Source organism: Leptodactylus fuscus, chromosome 6, assembly GCF_031893055.1.
Source record: "Leptodactylus fuscus isolate aLepFus1 chromosome 6, aLepFus1.hap2, whole genome shotgun sequence".
Lineage (NCBI taxonomy): Eukaryota > Metazoa > Chordata > Amphibia > Anura > Leptodactylidae > Leptodactylus > Leptodactylus fuscus.
The window spans coordinates 162,665,521-162,684,229 of record NC_134270.1 but is presented as its reverse complement, the minus strand read 5'-3'; the positions used below and the strand labels follow the sequence as shown (position 1 = coordinate 162,684,229).

At 46.7% G+C, this 18,709-nt stretch overlaps 1 protein-coding gene across 1 annotated transcript in view; it reads right to left on the bottom strand.

Moving 5' to 3' along the window:
* The window catches only part of MICOS10 (mitochondrial contact site and cristae organizing system subunit 10), a 40,108-nt gene extending 31,193 nt beyond the window's left edge, over nucleotides 1-8,915 (bottom strand). The window contains exon 1 of the mRNA XM_075278840.1: nucleotides 8,824-8,915. Coding sequence (XP_075134941.1) covers nucleotides 8,824-8,887 — 64 coding nt within the window. The 5' untranslated portion in view covers nucleotides 8,888-8,915. The remainder of the gene's footprint in view (nucleotides 1-8,823) is intronic.
* Between the last annotated feature and the right edge of the window lie 9,794 nt (nucleotides 8,916-18,709).

The window sequence follows — 18,709 nt, the reverse complement described above, 5'->3', positions numbered from 1 at the left end:
TAACTACTATAATACTGCCCCCTATATACAAGAATATACTATAATGCCACCCCCTTATTACAAGTGCCGGACAAGAAACATGCTCTTCCTATTAAAACAGCAGCTGATGTCCAGGTGACCAGACGGTGCAGTTCTTGCAGGATCCGCCATTCCCAGGTCCGGCCCTCCAGACATTTGTTAGTAAATCATGGTATAATGAAGCAGCCATTGTTATTCACTTGTCAACATTGTGCAGCTGTTTGGCAGGGTGCAGAGGAGAAGTTATATTTGGATTATTCTACACAAAAATAACTGAGGAATGAGAGCGCTCATTTACCCCTACATGGCCTGGATGGAGAAAACCACAAACCAGTATAAGCAGCCGCACAGAGCAGACGGCGTCAGAGGGGTTAATAAACACAAGTTGTATACAAAAGAGCAAAAACAACTGGAGAGCCAACACAAGAACATACACACGCAACGGTGCAGGGTCTATGGTGGCGGCCGCCGTGATCGAGAAACCGGATTCTGTTACAATGAAGGAAAAAGAACAAAAAAAAAAAAAAACCCTAAATTGTAAGGAGATCAAAATTCAGAAAGGATAGAGTCATATATAAAAGGGTCAACTGATCTCTGGACGCAGGAAAAATGGCGCCAATACCCGACTTAGGCACATATAACAGGCTGCACTTCCTTCACCGCCTGATGCGCTACTATTATAAAAATAAATTCCAAAAAGTAAAGAAATTAAATAGTTAACTAAAAGTCAGGTTTTCCAACCACAAATTGATTCTTCATACTGATCCCCTAGGTCATCATTATGTAATCTTTCGGAGTCCAATACCCACCCCCCAACAGATCAGCTTTCTTAGGAGTTTCAGGTACCCGAAGCCTTTTGTAACAGCTGATCTATGTAGGTTTGGTGGGCGGTATTGGACCCTGACAAATCTCATAGTGATAACCGATCCTGTGGATAGGTCATTACTATGAAGAATCAATTTGGGGCTACAGACTATTCCAGCGTAGGGAACGCACATCTTATAAAACTGAACCCTTTACTTTTCAATTTTTCACCATTTTATTGCTCTCCTTTAAAGGGATTCTACCATTAAAACATTTTTTTCTCGTTGACACATAGGTATAGCCTTAAGAAAGGCTATTCTTCTCCTACCTTTAGATGTCTTCTCCGCGCCGCTTTTCGGAAGAAATCCCGGTTTTCGTCTGTATGCAAATAAGTTCTCTCGCAGCACTGGGGGCGGTCCTAGGTGCTCAAACAGCACTGGGGGCGTCCCCAATGCTGCGAGAGAACTCTCCAGCGCCGCCTCCATCTTCTTCAAGAATGTCCTCTTCACGCGTCTTCTTCCAGCGCAGGTGGTCAAACTTGTAGGCCTCGGGCAGAGCCAACTGCGCATGCCCATGGTCACAAGAAAAATGGCTGCTTACACAGTAAGCGGCCATTTTCTTGAGGCTTGTGAGCATGCGCAGTCAGCTCTGCCCTAGGCCTGAGGCTAACAAGTTTGACCACCTGCGCCAGAAGAAGATGCGTGAAGAGGATGTTCCTGAAGAAGATGGAGGCGGCGCTGAAGATTTCTCTCAAAGCATTGGAGATGCCTCCAGTGCCGTTTGAGTGCCTAGGACCGCCCCCAGTGATGCGAGAGAACTAATTTGTATACTGATAAAAACCGGGATTTCTACAGAACGGCAGTGCAATGAAAGCAACATAAAGGTAGGAGAAAAATAGCCTTTCTTAAAGCCATTCCTATGTGTCAACAAGAAAAAAACATATATATATAGAAACTGTGTGGGAATGGATGACAGTAAAATGCCCATAGACATAATCTCCACTCCATAATGGTCAATCGATGGTTGTCACCAGGCAGGAATATTGCCAATGTAACTGGACCCATAGGGTATCCACTACAGGATCCCAAATCTGCACAGACGCTGCTGCATTATCAAACACCATTGACATGCACAGCACAGTCTGAATAGGTTCCTTGTACCCTGAATCCACCCGGCCCTACAGACACTGGGTCATCATTGGATCCATTGTGGGATGACTCCGATAACGCTTCCCAGCTCCTCTCCTGAATATAGGGCACCCTCTGGTTCCAGGACTACGAGTTATTACATAATCTGATTCCCGTAATGTGGACGTATGGAAAAGATGACGACTTATCTCGAAAAGAATGTGCCCAGATCAGAGCAATGTGCTGCAACAATTACAGCCGACACGCAACCACCTACGGGATTTACTATCCCTGGGGTTTCGTAATACATACGGCCTCACCTATAACAGACACTCCCTCTGTTTGTGATTTAAGGGCACAGCATTTAAAGGGAAAGTGCATTAAATAAAACATGGCCAAATAAAAGCTTTTATGTTGCAAATTCAGTTTGGAGCCTCATTCACACCTAGGAGTAAAGCCTTTTTTTTTGTTGCAAAAAACCCCCACAATCCTAAATCTGAAACGAAAAACATTTGCACAACATGTGACCTCCACTTCAAGTTCAATCACAGTCCTCTGGTGCTGGGCATCTAGCAATGACATCAATGGCGCCCCACATGACTACTGCGGCCAATCGATGGCCACAAGTGGTAGTCACGTACCCCATCGCTGCACTGAACAGGCTCCGCTACTGGACGTGACAAATGGGGCCCAATGGTCATGAATCGGAGATGGACTGAAAAGACTTTGGCTATCGCTTGGTGTTGAACCTTCAGCTCATTTTTTGGGGTCCTGAAACTCCCTTTAATATATTCAGAGCTGTATATATCACTGACATATGGAGAAACTACAGCTCCCACCTCACCTAGCTTCCTTAGGACTCATGCACAAGACTGAGTGTGCCGTTTGCGTGCGTTTCGATGCTCCATTCAATTTCGATATTCATAGAGCCGGTCCTATATAACACGGGAACATACACGAATAGCACACTTGGTGGAGTGTATGAAGCCTTAGGGAATACGCTCACAAAAAACTGGCTGCAAATTCCACAATGAATCCGTGACACGACCAGTTTTACGTCGCTCTGGATTTGACCACATGCAACGCAAAGGGTGAAATAGACTTTAGAAATCCACTGAAGGAATTGACTTGCTGTGGATAGAATAGCTATACCGCATGTCACTCTTAAAGGTATTATCCAGGACCTAGTAAAGTTGAATACTAATGACCTATCGGACCCCGACCAATCTGATGCCATCCTGTAGATACATCATCAGTATTCAGGGTCCTGGACAGCCCCTTTAAATGAAGATATATTTCTGTAGCACATAGCTGAAGCATTTTTGTTAAAGGGATCCTATCATTCAGACATGATTTTTTTTCTAAGTACCACGACGGAATAGCCTTAAGAAAGGCTATTCTTATCCTAACTTTCGTCGTCTTCTCTGCGCCGCTGTTTGCCTACAATCCCGGTTCTTGTCGGTATGCTGATGAGCTCTCTCGCAGCACTGGGGGCGTCCCAAATGCAGCGAGATAACTCTCTCCAGCGCCGCCGCTGTCTCCTCTTCTTCAGCAGCATCATCTTCAGCCTCTTCTTCCGGTGGTGGCTTGTAACTTCTAAGGCCTCGGGCAGAGCAGACTGCGCATGCCCACAGGCCATGAGAAAATGGCCGCTTACACAGTATTGGAAGGCTTCAAACTTCAAGGCCTTGGGCAGCCAACTGTGCATGCCCGCCGACCACAAAAAAAATGGTCGCTTACAATACTGTATAAGCGTCCATTTTCTTGTGGTCGGCGGGCATGCGCAGTTGGCTTTGCCCTAGGCCTAGAAGTTTGAAGCCACCAACGGAAGAAGGCGCGAAGAGAGCCCGTTCCTGAAGAAGATGAAGGCGGTGCTGGAGAGTTCTCTCGCAGCATTGGGGACGCCTCCTGTGCTGTTTGAGCGCTGGGAACCACCCCCAGTGCTGTGAGAGAACTCATTTACATACCGACAAAAACCAGAATTTCTACGGAACGGCGGCGCGGAGAAGACACCTAAAGGTAGGAGAAGAATAGCCTTTCTTAATGCTATTCCTTCGTTTTAGGGACAAAAAATTGAGTTTTAATGATAGGATCCCTTTAAAGGGGTATTCCCACCTCACATACTCATCAGTCTTTACTGCTGTAAAATCTTCTTTCTTCCTGGTTTCTTGTATCATTTGGTGGGCGGGGTTTCACATGCAACCTGCCCTTTAGCTCCACCCCCAAATTCAAGTGTAGCTCTGCCCACCCATATTGGACTATGAAGTACAGGCAGCAGCAACTCCATTCTGTGTTACATACAGAGACTGCCTGTCTCTGCCATAATGAACACAATTGAATTAGCTAGCCTGATAACTGGGAGAACAGAAGAAATGAAAGCAGCTCCTCTATCTGAGTGCAGGACCTAGGTCACATGGTGTAGACACAGGAATAGCTAGATACACAGGCTCGCTCCCTGCACTTAGCCCCTCCTCCCTCCACCCTGAGAGCAGCAGATACATCACTTGACTCATGAGCAGCTAAGTCAGGGCTGTGGCCACAAAGAATTGAATAAAGTAAGATAGTGGACAAACAAAGCAGTTTTGCTGAAGCAATGTATTTAGGAAACGTCTTACATCCACATTAACAAGCAGTATAGATAGGATCCTTGTGACGGGACAACCCCTTTAAGTGTGGCCGTAGCCCAAGGGTGAGGCCATAAGTAATAGAAGTAACCAAAGGTGAATAAACTTCTCCCTTCTGCTAAATCTACTTCTGGCTTTGGCTCAAAAAATGCAGCAAAATCTGCGGGGGGGGGGGACGCTCCATTTCTGCAATTTACAACCTCAGTCTTAAAGGGCTAGTTCACACGTATAAAAAGTCTAGCTTATTTTGGCACTGAAAATTCAGCGTCACTTTTTGTTTATGCTGTTTTTTGCATTGGACGCTTTTTTTGACGCTGTTTCAGTTACTGATTTTTTTGAAGCTTTTTTTTTTTTTTTTTTTTTTAACCAGCCCATTTTTTAACTAGCCAGCCCACTGACAGAGCAGAGCTGACTGCTTTTTAATATAAAAAAATTAAAAAAAAAATGGCATGGAATCTGATGTTCTTTTTCACAAAATGGCTGCAGGAAGAAGCCAACACCCAGGACCACCACTCTGGGATGTGACTTCATAAAATGTGACATAAAAAAAGCCTCGCTGTTTCAGTCGCTTTTTTTTTTTTGCCAAAACAGCAGCCAAAAATGCGACCAAAATCAGCAAGGCTTTTTTTCAGCGCCCCATAGACTACCATTGATTTCTTCAGGCTGAAAACGCCTGAAGAAAGGTCATGTTGCTTCTTTTTCTGCTAGCAAAAAAAGCTAGCAATAAAAAAAGCTAGTAGAAAAAAAGCTAGCTGTTCACATAGGGCTCCATTGTAAAGGGGCTGATTTTGAAGCTAAATCCGCTGTCAAAATCAGCCTTTTTGCCCACGTGTGAACTAGCCCTAAACGATAGATAGATAGATAGATAGATAGATAGATAGATAGATAGATAGATAGATGTAATGGCAACCACATTGGCTGTCACTCACCTGGGGGAGAACCAATCCAGTCCTCACAACTTTTCCAGACTCTTGAATGGGATAAATGGATATATAGAAAGCGTATATGAATACCTGGACAATTAGGACTCTAGGAAAGCTGGGTGGCAACTTCACTGTAATGGTAGCTTTATTTGTAGTCATCCAACTTTACCCAAAAAAGCCTGAAAAGATTATTTTTCAAACAGACAGAGATGATGAACATTACCCTGCCTATTCTGGAAGGTGGCCATATATATGGACAGTAAGCCCACGGCATGGCGGCTGAGCTGGATCTGGGGGTCAGGTTGCCACTTTCTAATGTCTGTCCGCCATTCATGCCCTTACACAATGACAACCTTCACACAGTGACATATGCAGGATCCGCTCAGCAGTATGTTCCTACCCACAGCCTGGTATGTACAGGTTCACATTACAGCAATGGAAAAAGTACCATCTGACCAACAGAAAGACAGATCTAGAGTGTTGCCAGCCCTCGGGCTGTGGGCACACAGAATGGAGAATATCTCAGACCAGATAGAAGTATGGATCACTTTACCAATACTTTACTAGAACTATTTCTTCACTACCTTCATATCCAAAGCTTGTATTTCTGCAGGCCGCACCGATGGCTCCACGCCGGTCTGCTGTGACCTACAACAGTGCGACACATCCCGAATCTGGAAGCCAGCAGAATACAGACTGCAGCTTGAGATGTGACTGAAGAACACTATGACCTTATGTACAGTACCGGGCTGTATGTCACAGACCTAATGTCTGGGGAAAAACGCCCATGTATGTCCTAGCAAGCACATGGGCCGATATTCACATTGAAGCAGCTGTCATATTGCCATTATACAACCCATGACTCTCAATAGGTCTATTCACCTCCATTATCTCCCATTTTCGCAGACAAAGCTAAAGCAGGACACTTTTTTGACAACTGTGAAAAACACTGAAAAAAAACACGCATGCTTTGCGAACGCCTGTCACACTTCTGTTTTTCACGATCGTGTAAATACACCCTAACTCAGCTACAACACAGACACGAAATCCAGCTCCGAGACGTGATCAGCGGCTGTACAAGAGCATTCACAGCAAATCTGTCACATTACAAGCTGTCACTGCAACAGGAATTGGCACATTAGTCATTAACCCCTTCTCACCCCAGCCATTTTTTCATTTTTGTTTTTCAACTTCCTGCCTTCAAAAAGCTGTAGCTTTTTTATTTTTACGTTCACAGAGCGGTATCGCGACTTAAAGGCTGCGGTACAAATGTACTGTATGATGGAGCCATTTGTATACACCATAGCATGTACTGGCAAAGCTGAAAAAAAGTCTGAATGGGATGGAAGTGGACGTCTTTCTTATGAGCTTCGTTTTTAGGGCTCGTTCACACGGGGCAAGAGGGGGCGGATTTGGATGCTGAACCCACCTCAAAATCCGCCCCCTCACAATGGTGGTCTATGGAGACCGCTAGCGCCCTTTTTTCCGTGAGCAGTTTGCTCCCACTCACGTAAAAAAGAAGCGAGCTGTCCTTTCTTCAGGCGGATTCCACGGCTGAATCAGCCCCAGCGTCCGCCTCGTGACAGCACCCTCCAGACTAGGCCCATTCACTTCTGAGCAGGAAGCCGCAACAGTCGCATTTTGGTCTTATTCTGACATGGCTTCCTGAGTCAAAATCAGAGCCAAAATACGCCGACACTAGCCCCGTGTGAACTAGCCCTTACAGCATTCTCTGTGCAGCCAAAATGACATGTATACATTGTATACTGCAGGTCTATACAATAACAGTGACACAAAACTTATTTCTTCGGTATGCAAATGAATCTCTCGCAGCACTGGAGGAGTTTCCAATGTTGCAAGAGAAATCTCCAGTAACGCCTCCATCTTCTTCTGGAACGCCCTCTCCCCTGTGTCTTCTTCCATACTGAGTTTCAATCTTCTAGGCATGTGCAGTCAGCTCTGAAAATGGCCGCTTACACCAGCTTACTGTGTAGGCGGCCATTTTCTTGTGGTCACCGGCATGTACAGTCGGCTCTGCCTGAGGCCCGATGGAAGAGCTAACTGCACATGCCTAGCAGATTGGAACCCAGGACGGAAGAAGGGAGAGGCCATTCCAGAAGAAGATGGAGGCGGCGCTGGAGAGTTCTCTCACAGCATTGGGGACGCCCCCAGTGCTGTGAGAGAACTTATTTGCATACCAAAGAAAATCGGGATTTCTACCAAAAAGCGGGACAGAGAAGACGTCTAAAGGTAGGAGAAGAATAGACTGTCTTACATCTCTCAGTACTGGGGGAGCAGCACTCTCCTACAACCACCAGCACACTATGGATGTAATATCCTGAGCCAATCCTGATATTATACCTGTATGTATATACTATAGATCAGGCATGTCAAACATGCGGCCCTTTACAGGCATATCTGCGGCCCGCACAAAAGTCTCAAACTTTGTCTCTAAACATTAAACTTTTTTGTCTTTAAACTCTAAATTGTGATTTTTCAAGTATTTAACCCCTATCCTACGGAAGGGTTGGGGTGCTGGGGGAGGGGGGCTTTTTGAGGTCTGTCTGGCCCTTCCTTGGGCTTGAGGACTGTTTTTTTTTTCCCACCCACCTTGTAATTCTTTCATTTGGGGGTTAATTGGAACATTACAGTCCATAGTGCTCCTATTAACCCCCAAGTGCAAGAATTGCAAGTGGGTGGGAAAAAAACAGTCCTCAGGCCCAAGGAAGGGCCAGACATCCAGAAGCCCCCCTCCCCTGCACTCCAACACAATAATGGTGTCTACCAGCTTTAACTGAGGTGCCACTTTACCGGCAATCGCAGGCACCTGGAGCAAGATTCGGGGCCTGCGTGCATTTTTATGGCAGGTGGGAGCCTTGTGAGGCTCCAGCCTGTCATTCTATACTTTCTATTGTAGGCTACTCTAAGTAGCCTGCAATAGAAATGCCGGATTTTTGCGATGAATGGAATTAGTGGTCAGTCCCCTAGGCCCTAGCCATTAGCTGCTGTGTGCGGCCCTCGCAACAACCTCTTGTTACTCATGTGGCCCTCGGGGTACCCTTAGTTTGACATGCCTGATATAGATGATGTATATGACTTATACCCTGGTGGTCAGAGCAGGACATGGCCTTCACAGTGTGACATGTTATGTGACGTCACTGGGTCTCCTGTACATGTATGACGGCTGGAGCTACCTGCAGACATGACACTGAGCACACACGGGGTGACAGGACACAGGTGTCAGCCATGCCTCACCCGCCTCCTGTATGTACTAAGTGTATCACCGCCATGTCCACAGCCCTCCATCTCTGCCGCGCTAAACGTTACCGAATTTGACAGCCGCGTCCGCCAGACACCGGTCCCACTTCCTTCCGAGCTCAGACTCCGACATCTTGACCTAGTGGAGAGTGTAGCGGGGAGTCACACAAACCTCGCGAGAACTCGCGGCAGCCGCTGAAAAACACGGCGCAAGGTCTCGCGAGAGCATCCTGGGGACCTGCGCTTCCTCCCGTAGTCAAGGTTACCCGCAGCCACACTCACCACGTGGTCTTGACCTTGGAAGTTTCAATAACTTTATTGCGAGTAACAAAGTGCAACAATCTTTTCTGTAGTCACTCCCTGTCCTTTTCTGACATGTTACACAGAATGGTGTTATAGAGGGTGAATAATACAATGATAGGAGATAGATGCACACCTGTCCATGAGGTCATAGTGGGGTGTCATAAAAATTACAAAAGATGGTGTATTATGTCTGCCCCTTTGCAGCGGGGCCCAGTGTCCTACCTTGTCCCATTCAGAATTCTAGTAGTGACTTTTATATGACAGATGGACCTTTGAGGCCCCGTCAGGGTCCAGAGTCCGGTAGCGCCTGCTACTACTGCACCCCATATAGCTACACCCCAGTACATGACCCAAACATGATGTCCAGGTATAAAACAGAACATGCACTTTAAGGCTTGGTTCAAATCTACGTTCCGCTTTCCGTTCTGGGGGAACGCTTGGGGACCTCCCAAGAAACCTAATCCGCATTAAAAAAAAACTTAGGAAACCCGCCAACCCCATAGACTATAATGAGTCCCGCATGGTTTCCATTCAATTTCTGCCCGAAAATGGTGAAAAATGCAGAGAGAAAAGCCCTGCTTGTAACACTTTTCCCTCCACATTTTTCATGCATAGTGGAAACGGAACCCCGAATAGGATATGAACTGAGTCTTAAACTGGTGTTGCCTGTCCATTGTCCTGGTCAGTCAGAGGACTAGAACAACAGATAGGCAGACCACTAAAATATTGATTACATATGGCAAGCTGTGGACCCCATTCACTATAATGGGCTCTGTCAGGTGTGCGATGTTTTAAAACTGAAACCAGAAGATGAAGAAGCCACGTGTGCAGGATTTTTTATCTACTAGTTTCTTTTAGAGATGAGTGAGTACTGTTCGGATCAACCAATCCGAACAGCACGCTCGCATAGAAATGAATGGACGCAGCCGTCACGCGGGGGGTTAAGCGGCCGGCCGCCGTCAAAGCGGAAGTACCAGGTGCATCCATTCATTTCTATGGAGAGTGCTGTTCGGATCAGCTGATCTGAACAGTACTCGCTCATCTCTAGTTTCTTTCTATGGAGACTCCAGCGCAAACGTAGACTCATCCACATGGCTGTATTTATGGTCCATGTGTGCAGGGGGCCATAGTGGCACATACTGTTATTCACATCACCAATTTTTCACACAGACCCATAAGCTATTTCAGTCATAATTGACAACTTTTGATGGTTGACCTTCCAAAGCTACTCTGTGCTGAACACACTGTGTACATTTTTGTTGGACCACACTATCCTATCCTATCCTACTAATCATCCTACTAATCCTACGGCTGAATGGATTTGAATAAAATTTGGCACATAGATAGTTTGTAACCTCGATTAACACATAGGCTACTTTTTATCCCGGTAAATGACATGGCTTCACGACTGTTATGAATTTATATTCATATACTATATTAAACTGCTCTTGGCAGCAGGCTAATAATGCCAGGTGTGTTATCTCTCTATGTAAACACTCAGCTAACCCTCAGTCTATTCTGTACATGCATTTGCATATTATCTGATCTGCTCCAAGCAGTGCTGACATACTGGATGGGAAAACACCTTTAATCCAAATTGTCAGTTTGCCAATTTTAAACATGCCAGGAAAAAGAAAATCTAATATGTCGTAAAATTCTAAAACAATGAGAGCTATGACGGTAGCCAAAAGTCAACAGAGTTCTTCTCAAGCGGAGCTGAGGGGGATCATTGACTTCAACAACACGCTGATTATACGGCTTCCCAGCGAGCTGCTGAGATACCGGAACAATCACGGGCACAGAGCGAGGAACAAGTTCAGCGGCATCCCAGTGAGCTGCTGAGATGCCGGAACAATCACAGGCACGGCATGAGGAACAAGTTCAGCAGCAGGACAGCTTGAAAGCTGCCGAAATGCCGGAGCAGGCAAACCACTGATGGCAGCAATTTGCTGAATATAGGCAGATCATCGACGCCAACAACACGCAGACGAAGTCACGGGCAGAGGCTAATTTATCATAAAATGCTACCCTTTTTTTCTGCGAAAACCCTTTTGTGACTTAACCGACACATAAGGTGCCCATGTCATATATAATATGACCAAGAGCCCAGCAAATGCAGGAACATTCTGCCGGGCCTGTGAGATTTGCCCACTCTTTGGGTAATTCTTTTTTGTGTGAGCCTCCTAGAGAGATGGCAAGTATGATTTTCAATCCATACTGCACAGGACACATGAAAACCGCTGGAGACAATTGTCTGTGATGATTTCAAGCTTCAGTTTCTTCTCCTGCATGGACATACAAATCTCTACATGTGATATTTAATTTTTTGCTGATGCAACTTGGCCACTTTATCATAGGTCCATGTGAATACCGCCAGTAAACATTTTAGTGACATTCACTCCTCTTGACTCCACTTTAAAGTGATGCAAAAATTTTTGACCGGTGTGACATTCTCTTTTTGTTTTTTTAAATTTTTCCTTATCAGTATGGGATGGAAATCCACGCAAACACGGGGAGAACATACAAACTCCTTGCAGATGTTTTTTCACCCTTGGCGGGATTTGGACCCAGGACTCCAGCGCTGCAAGGCTGCATTGCTAACCACTGAGCCGCCGTGTGGCCCCACATTCTCTTTTTGTGACATAGATACAACAGTCTAGTAGACACGGCCTCTTTTAATGCCATAATGGGCTCATAGAATGCCCGACAGATAAGGAACATTCTTTGGGGACCAGATTTACCCACTCTTCTGGATGTCCGGGAGGTCACCCCCCTTATTTCTGAGCTTCTTAGACATTCCAGGAGAGTTGGCAAGTAGGATGTACATTGTAGTGTAGGTTATCTTCTCACTGGTGAGTTATCCGTTCCCTTTTTTTGGTCCTTGGCTGTGTCACGTGAAAGGCACACTGACTCTCCAGCTAACACAGCATCTTATTCAGACAGGAAGACAGTCCCGCTATTCATTTTTCTGACATACCTCCCAACATTCAAAGGACTAAAAGAAGGACAGAATGCCAACGGATTATGAGCACCACAGCAAATTTGTGCTAAGACTCCACTCCATTCCATTCCAACGCATTCCCATTCTGGCCCCACCCATTCCCATCCAATTATTTGTTTGTTTGTTTGTTTTTAAATGTAGATTGTGAGACCCATATAGAGATCACAATGTACATTTTTACTTATTTATTTATTTTCTATCAGTATGTCTTTGTAGAATGGGAGGAAATCCACACAAACATGGGGAGAACATACACTATGTGATCAAAAGTATCCGGACACCTGGCTGAAAATGACTTACAAGTTGGTGGCGCCCTCCATCGGTAATGCTGGATACAATATGGTGTTGGCCCACCCTTAGCCTTGATGACGGCTTCCACTCTCGCAGGCATACGTTCAATCAGGTACTGGAAGGTTTCTTGGGGAATGGCCGCCCATTCTTCACGGAGTGCTGCACTGAGGAGAGGTTTCGATGTAGGTCGGTGAGGCCTGGCACCAAGTCGGCGTTCCAAAACATCCCAAAGGTGTTCTATAGGATTCAAGTCAGGACACTGTGCAGGCCAGTCCATTACAGAGATGTTATTGTGGTGTAACCACTCCGCCACAGGCCGTGCAGTATGAACAGGTGCTCCAGCGTGTGTAAGATGCAATCGCCATCCCCGAATTGCTCTACAACAGTGGGAAGTAAGAAGGTGTTTAATACATCAATGTAGGCCTGTGCTGTGATAGTGCCACGCAAAACAACAAGGGGTGCAAGCCCCCTCCATGAAAAACACCACCACCTCCGAATTTTACTGTTGGCACTACACATGCTGGCAAATGACGTTCACCGGGCATTCGCCATACCCAAACCCTGCCATCGGATCGCCACATTGTGTACCGTGATTCGTCACTCCACATGTTTTTCCACTGTTCAATCGTCCAATGTTTACGCTCCTTACACCAAGCAAGGCGTCGTTTGGCATTGACCTGCGTGATGTGTGGCACCCAATCACCTGACCACGTTCAAAGTCCGTGAGTTCTGCGGAGCGCCCCATTCTACTCTCTGACGATGTCTAATGTCTATTGAGGTCGCTGATATGGAGTACCTGGCAGTAGGGGGCAGCACATTGCACCTAATATGAAAAACGTATGTTTTTGGGGGTGTCTGGATACTTTTGATCACATAGTGTACAAGCTCCTTGCAGATGTTGTTCCTGGTGGGATTCAAACCCAGGACTGTAGCGCTGCAAGGCTGCAGTGCTAACCACTGAGCCACCGTGTTGCTCCCTTCCATTCAATTATTTCTGTGCCCTCACAATGCCCTCACAGTGCTCCTGATACAGTATGCCCCCACATTATAATATCCCCCTCCAGCTGCCCCCACAGTATAAAGTCCTCCTCCTGTTGTGTCCACAATATAATGTCCCTCTCTTGGTGCTCCCGCAGTGTAAAGTCTCCTGCTGTATCCACAGTATAAAACCCTCCCCAGTTGCCCCATAATAAAATGTCTTCTTCCAGCTGACCCCATAGTTTAATGTTCCCATCCAGCTGCCTCCACAGTATAAATATTGTCCCCCTCCAGGTGCCCCCACAATATGTTATCCTCCTCCAGCTCTCCCAAAGTATAAATATTATCCTGTCCCCCTCCAGCTTCCACCATAGTATACAGTCCTATGAAAAAGTTTGGGCACCCCTATTAATCTTAATCATTTTTAGTTCTAAATATTTTGGTGTTTGCAGCAGCAATTTCAGTTTGATATATCTAATAACTGATGGACACAGTAATATTTCAGGATTGAAATGAGGTTTATTGTACTAACAGAAAATGTGCAATATGCATTAAACCAAAATTTGACCGGTGCAAAAGATTAAAAGCTACAGGAAGCAACTAGAGGCTGTTATCTTTGCAAAAGGAGGATGTACTAAATATTAATGTCACTTTTCTGTTGAGGTGCCCATATTTTTGCACCGGTCAAATTTTGGTTTTATGCATATTGCGCATTTTCTGTTAGTACAATAAACTTCATTTCAATCCTGAAATATTACTGTGTCCATCAGTTATTAGATATATCAAACTGAAATGGCTGTTGCAAACACCAAAATATTTAGAACTAAAAATGATTAAGATTAATAGGGGTGCCCAAACTTTTTCATAGGACTGTATATATTGTCCTCCTCCATCTGCCCTATATGCCCTAGTATAGCAGAAACAAGCAAAAATAATCATAATAATAATACTCACCCTGCCCTGTTCCCTGCTGTTCTCTCCTGTCTCTACTCCCTGAAGCGTCAGGAAGCAGAAAAGTGGGCGCTTGCGCAGTATTGTAAGCGGCCATTTTCTCATGGTCGGCGGGCATGCGCAGTCGGCTTGCCCTAGGCCCGAGGCCTAGACGTTAGAAGACACCGCCGGAAGAAGACGCGGTGAAGACCTCATTCCAGAAGAAGATGGAGGCGGCGCAGGAGAGCTCTCTCACAGCATTGGGGCTGCCTCTAGTGCTGTTTGAGAGGTGGGGCCCGCTCCCAGTGCTGCGAGAGAACTCACATACCGAGAAAAAAACCGAATTTCAAGCAAACGGTGGCGTGATGAAGACAACGAAAGGTAGGAGAAGAATAGCTTTTCTTAAGGCTATTCCGAGGTGTTTGGAAAAAAAGGGTTTGAAAGATAGGATCCCTTTAAATTTTTTGGCAGTCCTTTCCTGCCTGAATATTTGAAAACCTGCACACCACAGACCTATGGCTCTAAAAACTGTTTTCACATGTTGGTGACTATATCGTTGTCCTGGATTTGACGGGATTGTTGTAAAATCCCAATAAATCCAGGATAGCCTACAGGTATGGAACAATGGGGCCCATTTTCTGTCATTTTGATGTACCATACTTGCCAATGCTCTTGAAATGTCCTTGAGGCTCGCAAAAAAAATGGGTGAAGAGCCAGCAAATCTCTTGGGTACAAAGCAATGCTCGTGCATCTGACGGGCTATCTGTCATTTTGTAAATGACATGGCCACACTATGTGGTGTTTTATGCCACAAAACGGAGAAGGGTTTGACAAGTTGCATGCCCATGGTATAAGGGGTACGTAGCCTTACAAAAGCATACCTCCCAACCGTCCCGATTTCCGCGGGACATTCACGATTTCGGTGACGTGTCCCGCGGTCCCGGTTAGAGGGAGGTATGTCCTGATTTCAATTCAGATCTGCATCTGGAGGACGCAGATCTGAGTTGAATACATACGCGACTAAAGCAAGGAGCTGTCACAGCTCCTTGTCACAGCTGTCATACATACGCGACTAAAGCAAGGAGCTGTCACAGCTCCTTGTCACAGCTGTCACAGCAGCGGCACGCTGCCTACTGGCTGTGTAGACGCGATGTGATGACGTCACATTGCACCTACAACTGTGTTAACGAGACTGCAGAGAGAGCGGGGGGGGGGGAGCGAGGAAAAGGTGAGTATAAGTGGCTTCTGTGTTTAGACATTGAGGTGGAACATGAAACTGGGGGCAGATGAAGGAGAGGACGGCATGACACTGGGGCAGAGATGGGGGGACATGAATCTGGGGGAAAAGATGGGGGGACATGAATCTGGGGGGACATGAATCTGGGGGCAGAGATGGGGAGACATGTATCTGGGGGCAGGGATGGGGGGACATGAATCTGGGGGTAGAGATGGGGGGCATTAATCTGGGGGCAGAGATGGGGGAACATGAATCTGGGGGAAAAGATGGGGGGACATGAATCTGGGGGAAAAGATGGGGGGACATGAATCTGGGGGGACATGAATCTGGGGGCAGAGATGGGGAGACATGTATCTGGGGGCAGGGATGGGGGGACATGAATCTGGGGGTAGAGATGGGGGGCATTAATCTGGGGGCAGAGATGGGGGAACATGAATCTGGGGGAAAAGATGGGGGGACATGAATCTGGGGCAGAGATGGGGGACATAAATCTAGGGGCAGAGATGTGGGGACATGAATCTGGGGAAGAGATGGGGGGACATTAATCTGGGGGAAGAGATGGAGGGACATGAATCTGGGGGCAGAGATGGGGGGCATGAATCTGGGGGCAGAGATGGGGGGACATGAATCTGGGGGCAGAGATGGAGGGGACATGAAACTGGGGGCAGATGAAGGGTGTATATGAAACTGGGGAGAGTTAGAGGAGGGGACATATAATTTACGGGTGACTGTAGGAGGATTATACTGTGTGGGGGCACATGGAAAATGAATGAGAATGGGCGGAGTCAACACAAAAGTGGGTGGAGCTAAATGTGTCCCTCTTTCAGTTCTTCAAAAGTTGGGAGATATGCAAAAGGGGCATGGTCACCCAAGCGTGACATTCACCTATAGATGCTTCTGCTAATGTTGGAAAATATACTATAGACTTTGACTACAGTGGCATCGACCCAAAAACTACTGAAAATAACATTTACCAATTTGATGATGTACTTTATGCCACGTGAGGCCTATCCCGCCTCTACCACTTCCTGGGTAGTATTCTGGTGTATTTTTTCTTTTGTGTTCACGGAGCCTGAAGATAAGACTGAACTCTATGTGACTCCTTCCTCTTGTGAGAATACTTCCTCATATCCGAGCAGCCCTATGACTGTGCTCCATTTACGGGATTTACCCAGAGATCTACAGAGACTACTGGGCCCTCGTGCAAAATGTGCAACTAGGTTGTAAGAGGGTAAATATGGATCTGTCATCCTTTTACAAAAAGGACACTAACTTTCCATTGACCCAGCTGCTTAGGCTAAGTTCACACTTGCGCAAGGTTTTCCATCATTCAGGTCTGTTAGGGGACCCAAACAACGGAGAACCCATCCAGTAAAACAGTGGTTATCTGTGGTCACCCATGGACCCCATAAACTTTAATGGGGTCTGCCAGGTTTCCACCAATTTTATACTGGATTGAAAAATCCTCTGTGCAGGACTTTTGTCTCTGCCGATTTCATACCTCCCAACTTTTGAAGAACTGAAAGAGGGACAAAATGTGCAGCGCGCAAAGCGTGCCACGGCAAATTTATCCCAGCCCACTTTTGTGTTGACTCCGCCCATTCTCATTAATTTTTCATGTGTCCGCACACAGTATAATCCTCCTACAGTCACCCGTAAATTATATGTCCCCCCTCTATCTCTCCCCCAGTTTCATATACACCCTTTTTCTGCCCCCAGTTTCATGTCCCCCCTCCATCTCTGCCCCCTCCATCTCTGTCCCAGATTCATGTCCCCTATCTCTACCCCCAGATTCATGTCCCTCCATCTCTGCCCCCAGATTCATGTCCCCTCATCTCTGCCCCCAGATTCATGTCCCCTCCATCTCTGCCCCCAGATTAATGTCCCTTCATCTCTGCTCCCAGATTCATGTCCCCCCATCTCTGCCGCCAGATTCATGTCCCCCATCTCTGCCCCCAGATTCATGTCCCTTCATCTCTGCCCCCAGATTCATGTCCCCCCCATCTCTTCCCCCAGATTCATGTCCCTTCATTTCTGCCCCCAGATTCATGTCCCCCCATCTCTGCCGCCAGATTCATGTCCCCCATCTCTGCCCCCAGATTCATGTCCCTTCATCTCTGCCCCCAGATTCATGTCCCCCATCTCTGCCGCCAGATTCATGTCCCCCATCTCTACCCCCAGATTCATGTCCCTTCATCTCTGCCCCCAGATTCATGTCCCCCCATCTCTGCCGCTAGATTCATGTCCCCCATCTCTGCCCCCAGATTCATGTCCCCCCATCTCTGCCCCCAAATTCTTGTCCCCACATATCTGCCCCAGATTCATGTCCCCCATCTCTGCCCCCAGATTCATGTCCCCCCATCTCTTCCCCCAGATTCATGTCCACCCCATCTCTGCCCCCAGATTCATGTCTCCACATCTCTGCCCCCAGATTAATGTCCCCCATCTCTGCCCCAGTGTCATGCCGTCCTCTCCTTCATCTGCCCCCTGTTTCATGTTCCACCTCAATGTGTTCACATTACACTTACCTTCGCCTCGCTCCCCCGCCGCACTCTCCGCAATCTCGCTGACACAGTTGTAGGCGCGATGTGACGTCATCACATCGCGCCTACACAGCCACTAGCCGGAGTGCAGCAGCGAAGCAAGGAGCTGAGCTGTGACAGCTCCTTGCTTTAGCCGCATATGTATTCAACTCAGATCTGCGTCCTCCAGACGCAGATCTGAGTTGAAATCGGGACATACGTCACCCAAATTGTGAATGTCTGCGGAAATCGGGACAGTTGGGAGGTATGCGATTTTCAGCAGAGTCTCCTATGGAGACTCCAATGCAGCAAAAACCTCTTCACTACTTACCAGACACAGCGTCATACATTGTATAGTGCCTGTTCTAGATATTGCAGCTCAGCTACATGCACTTGGCCTGCACAAAAGCTACAAGACAAATTAATGTTAGTGGACAGTCAAGTGGAATCAGTGCGTACTAGAGACTTCAGCTGATCTGTGACGGTCCTGGATTACCATCCAGATATTGATGACCTATCCTAAAGGCTGCATTAGACACTCAGATCTTTGCCCATAACGGGAAAAATGTTGATCGATAATAGTTTGCATCAGCCTAACTACCCCAAGCTGAATGGAGGAGGAAATACTTCTACTGTGACCGAGCATAGAAAGATGTGAACAGCCGACCATCGAGCCTTTGCTTGCTGGTCAGT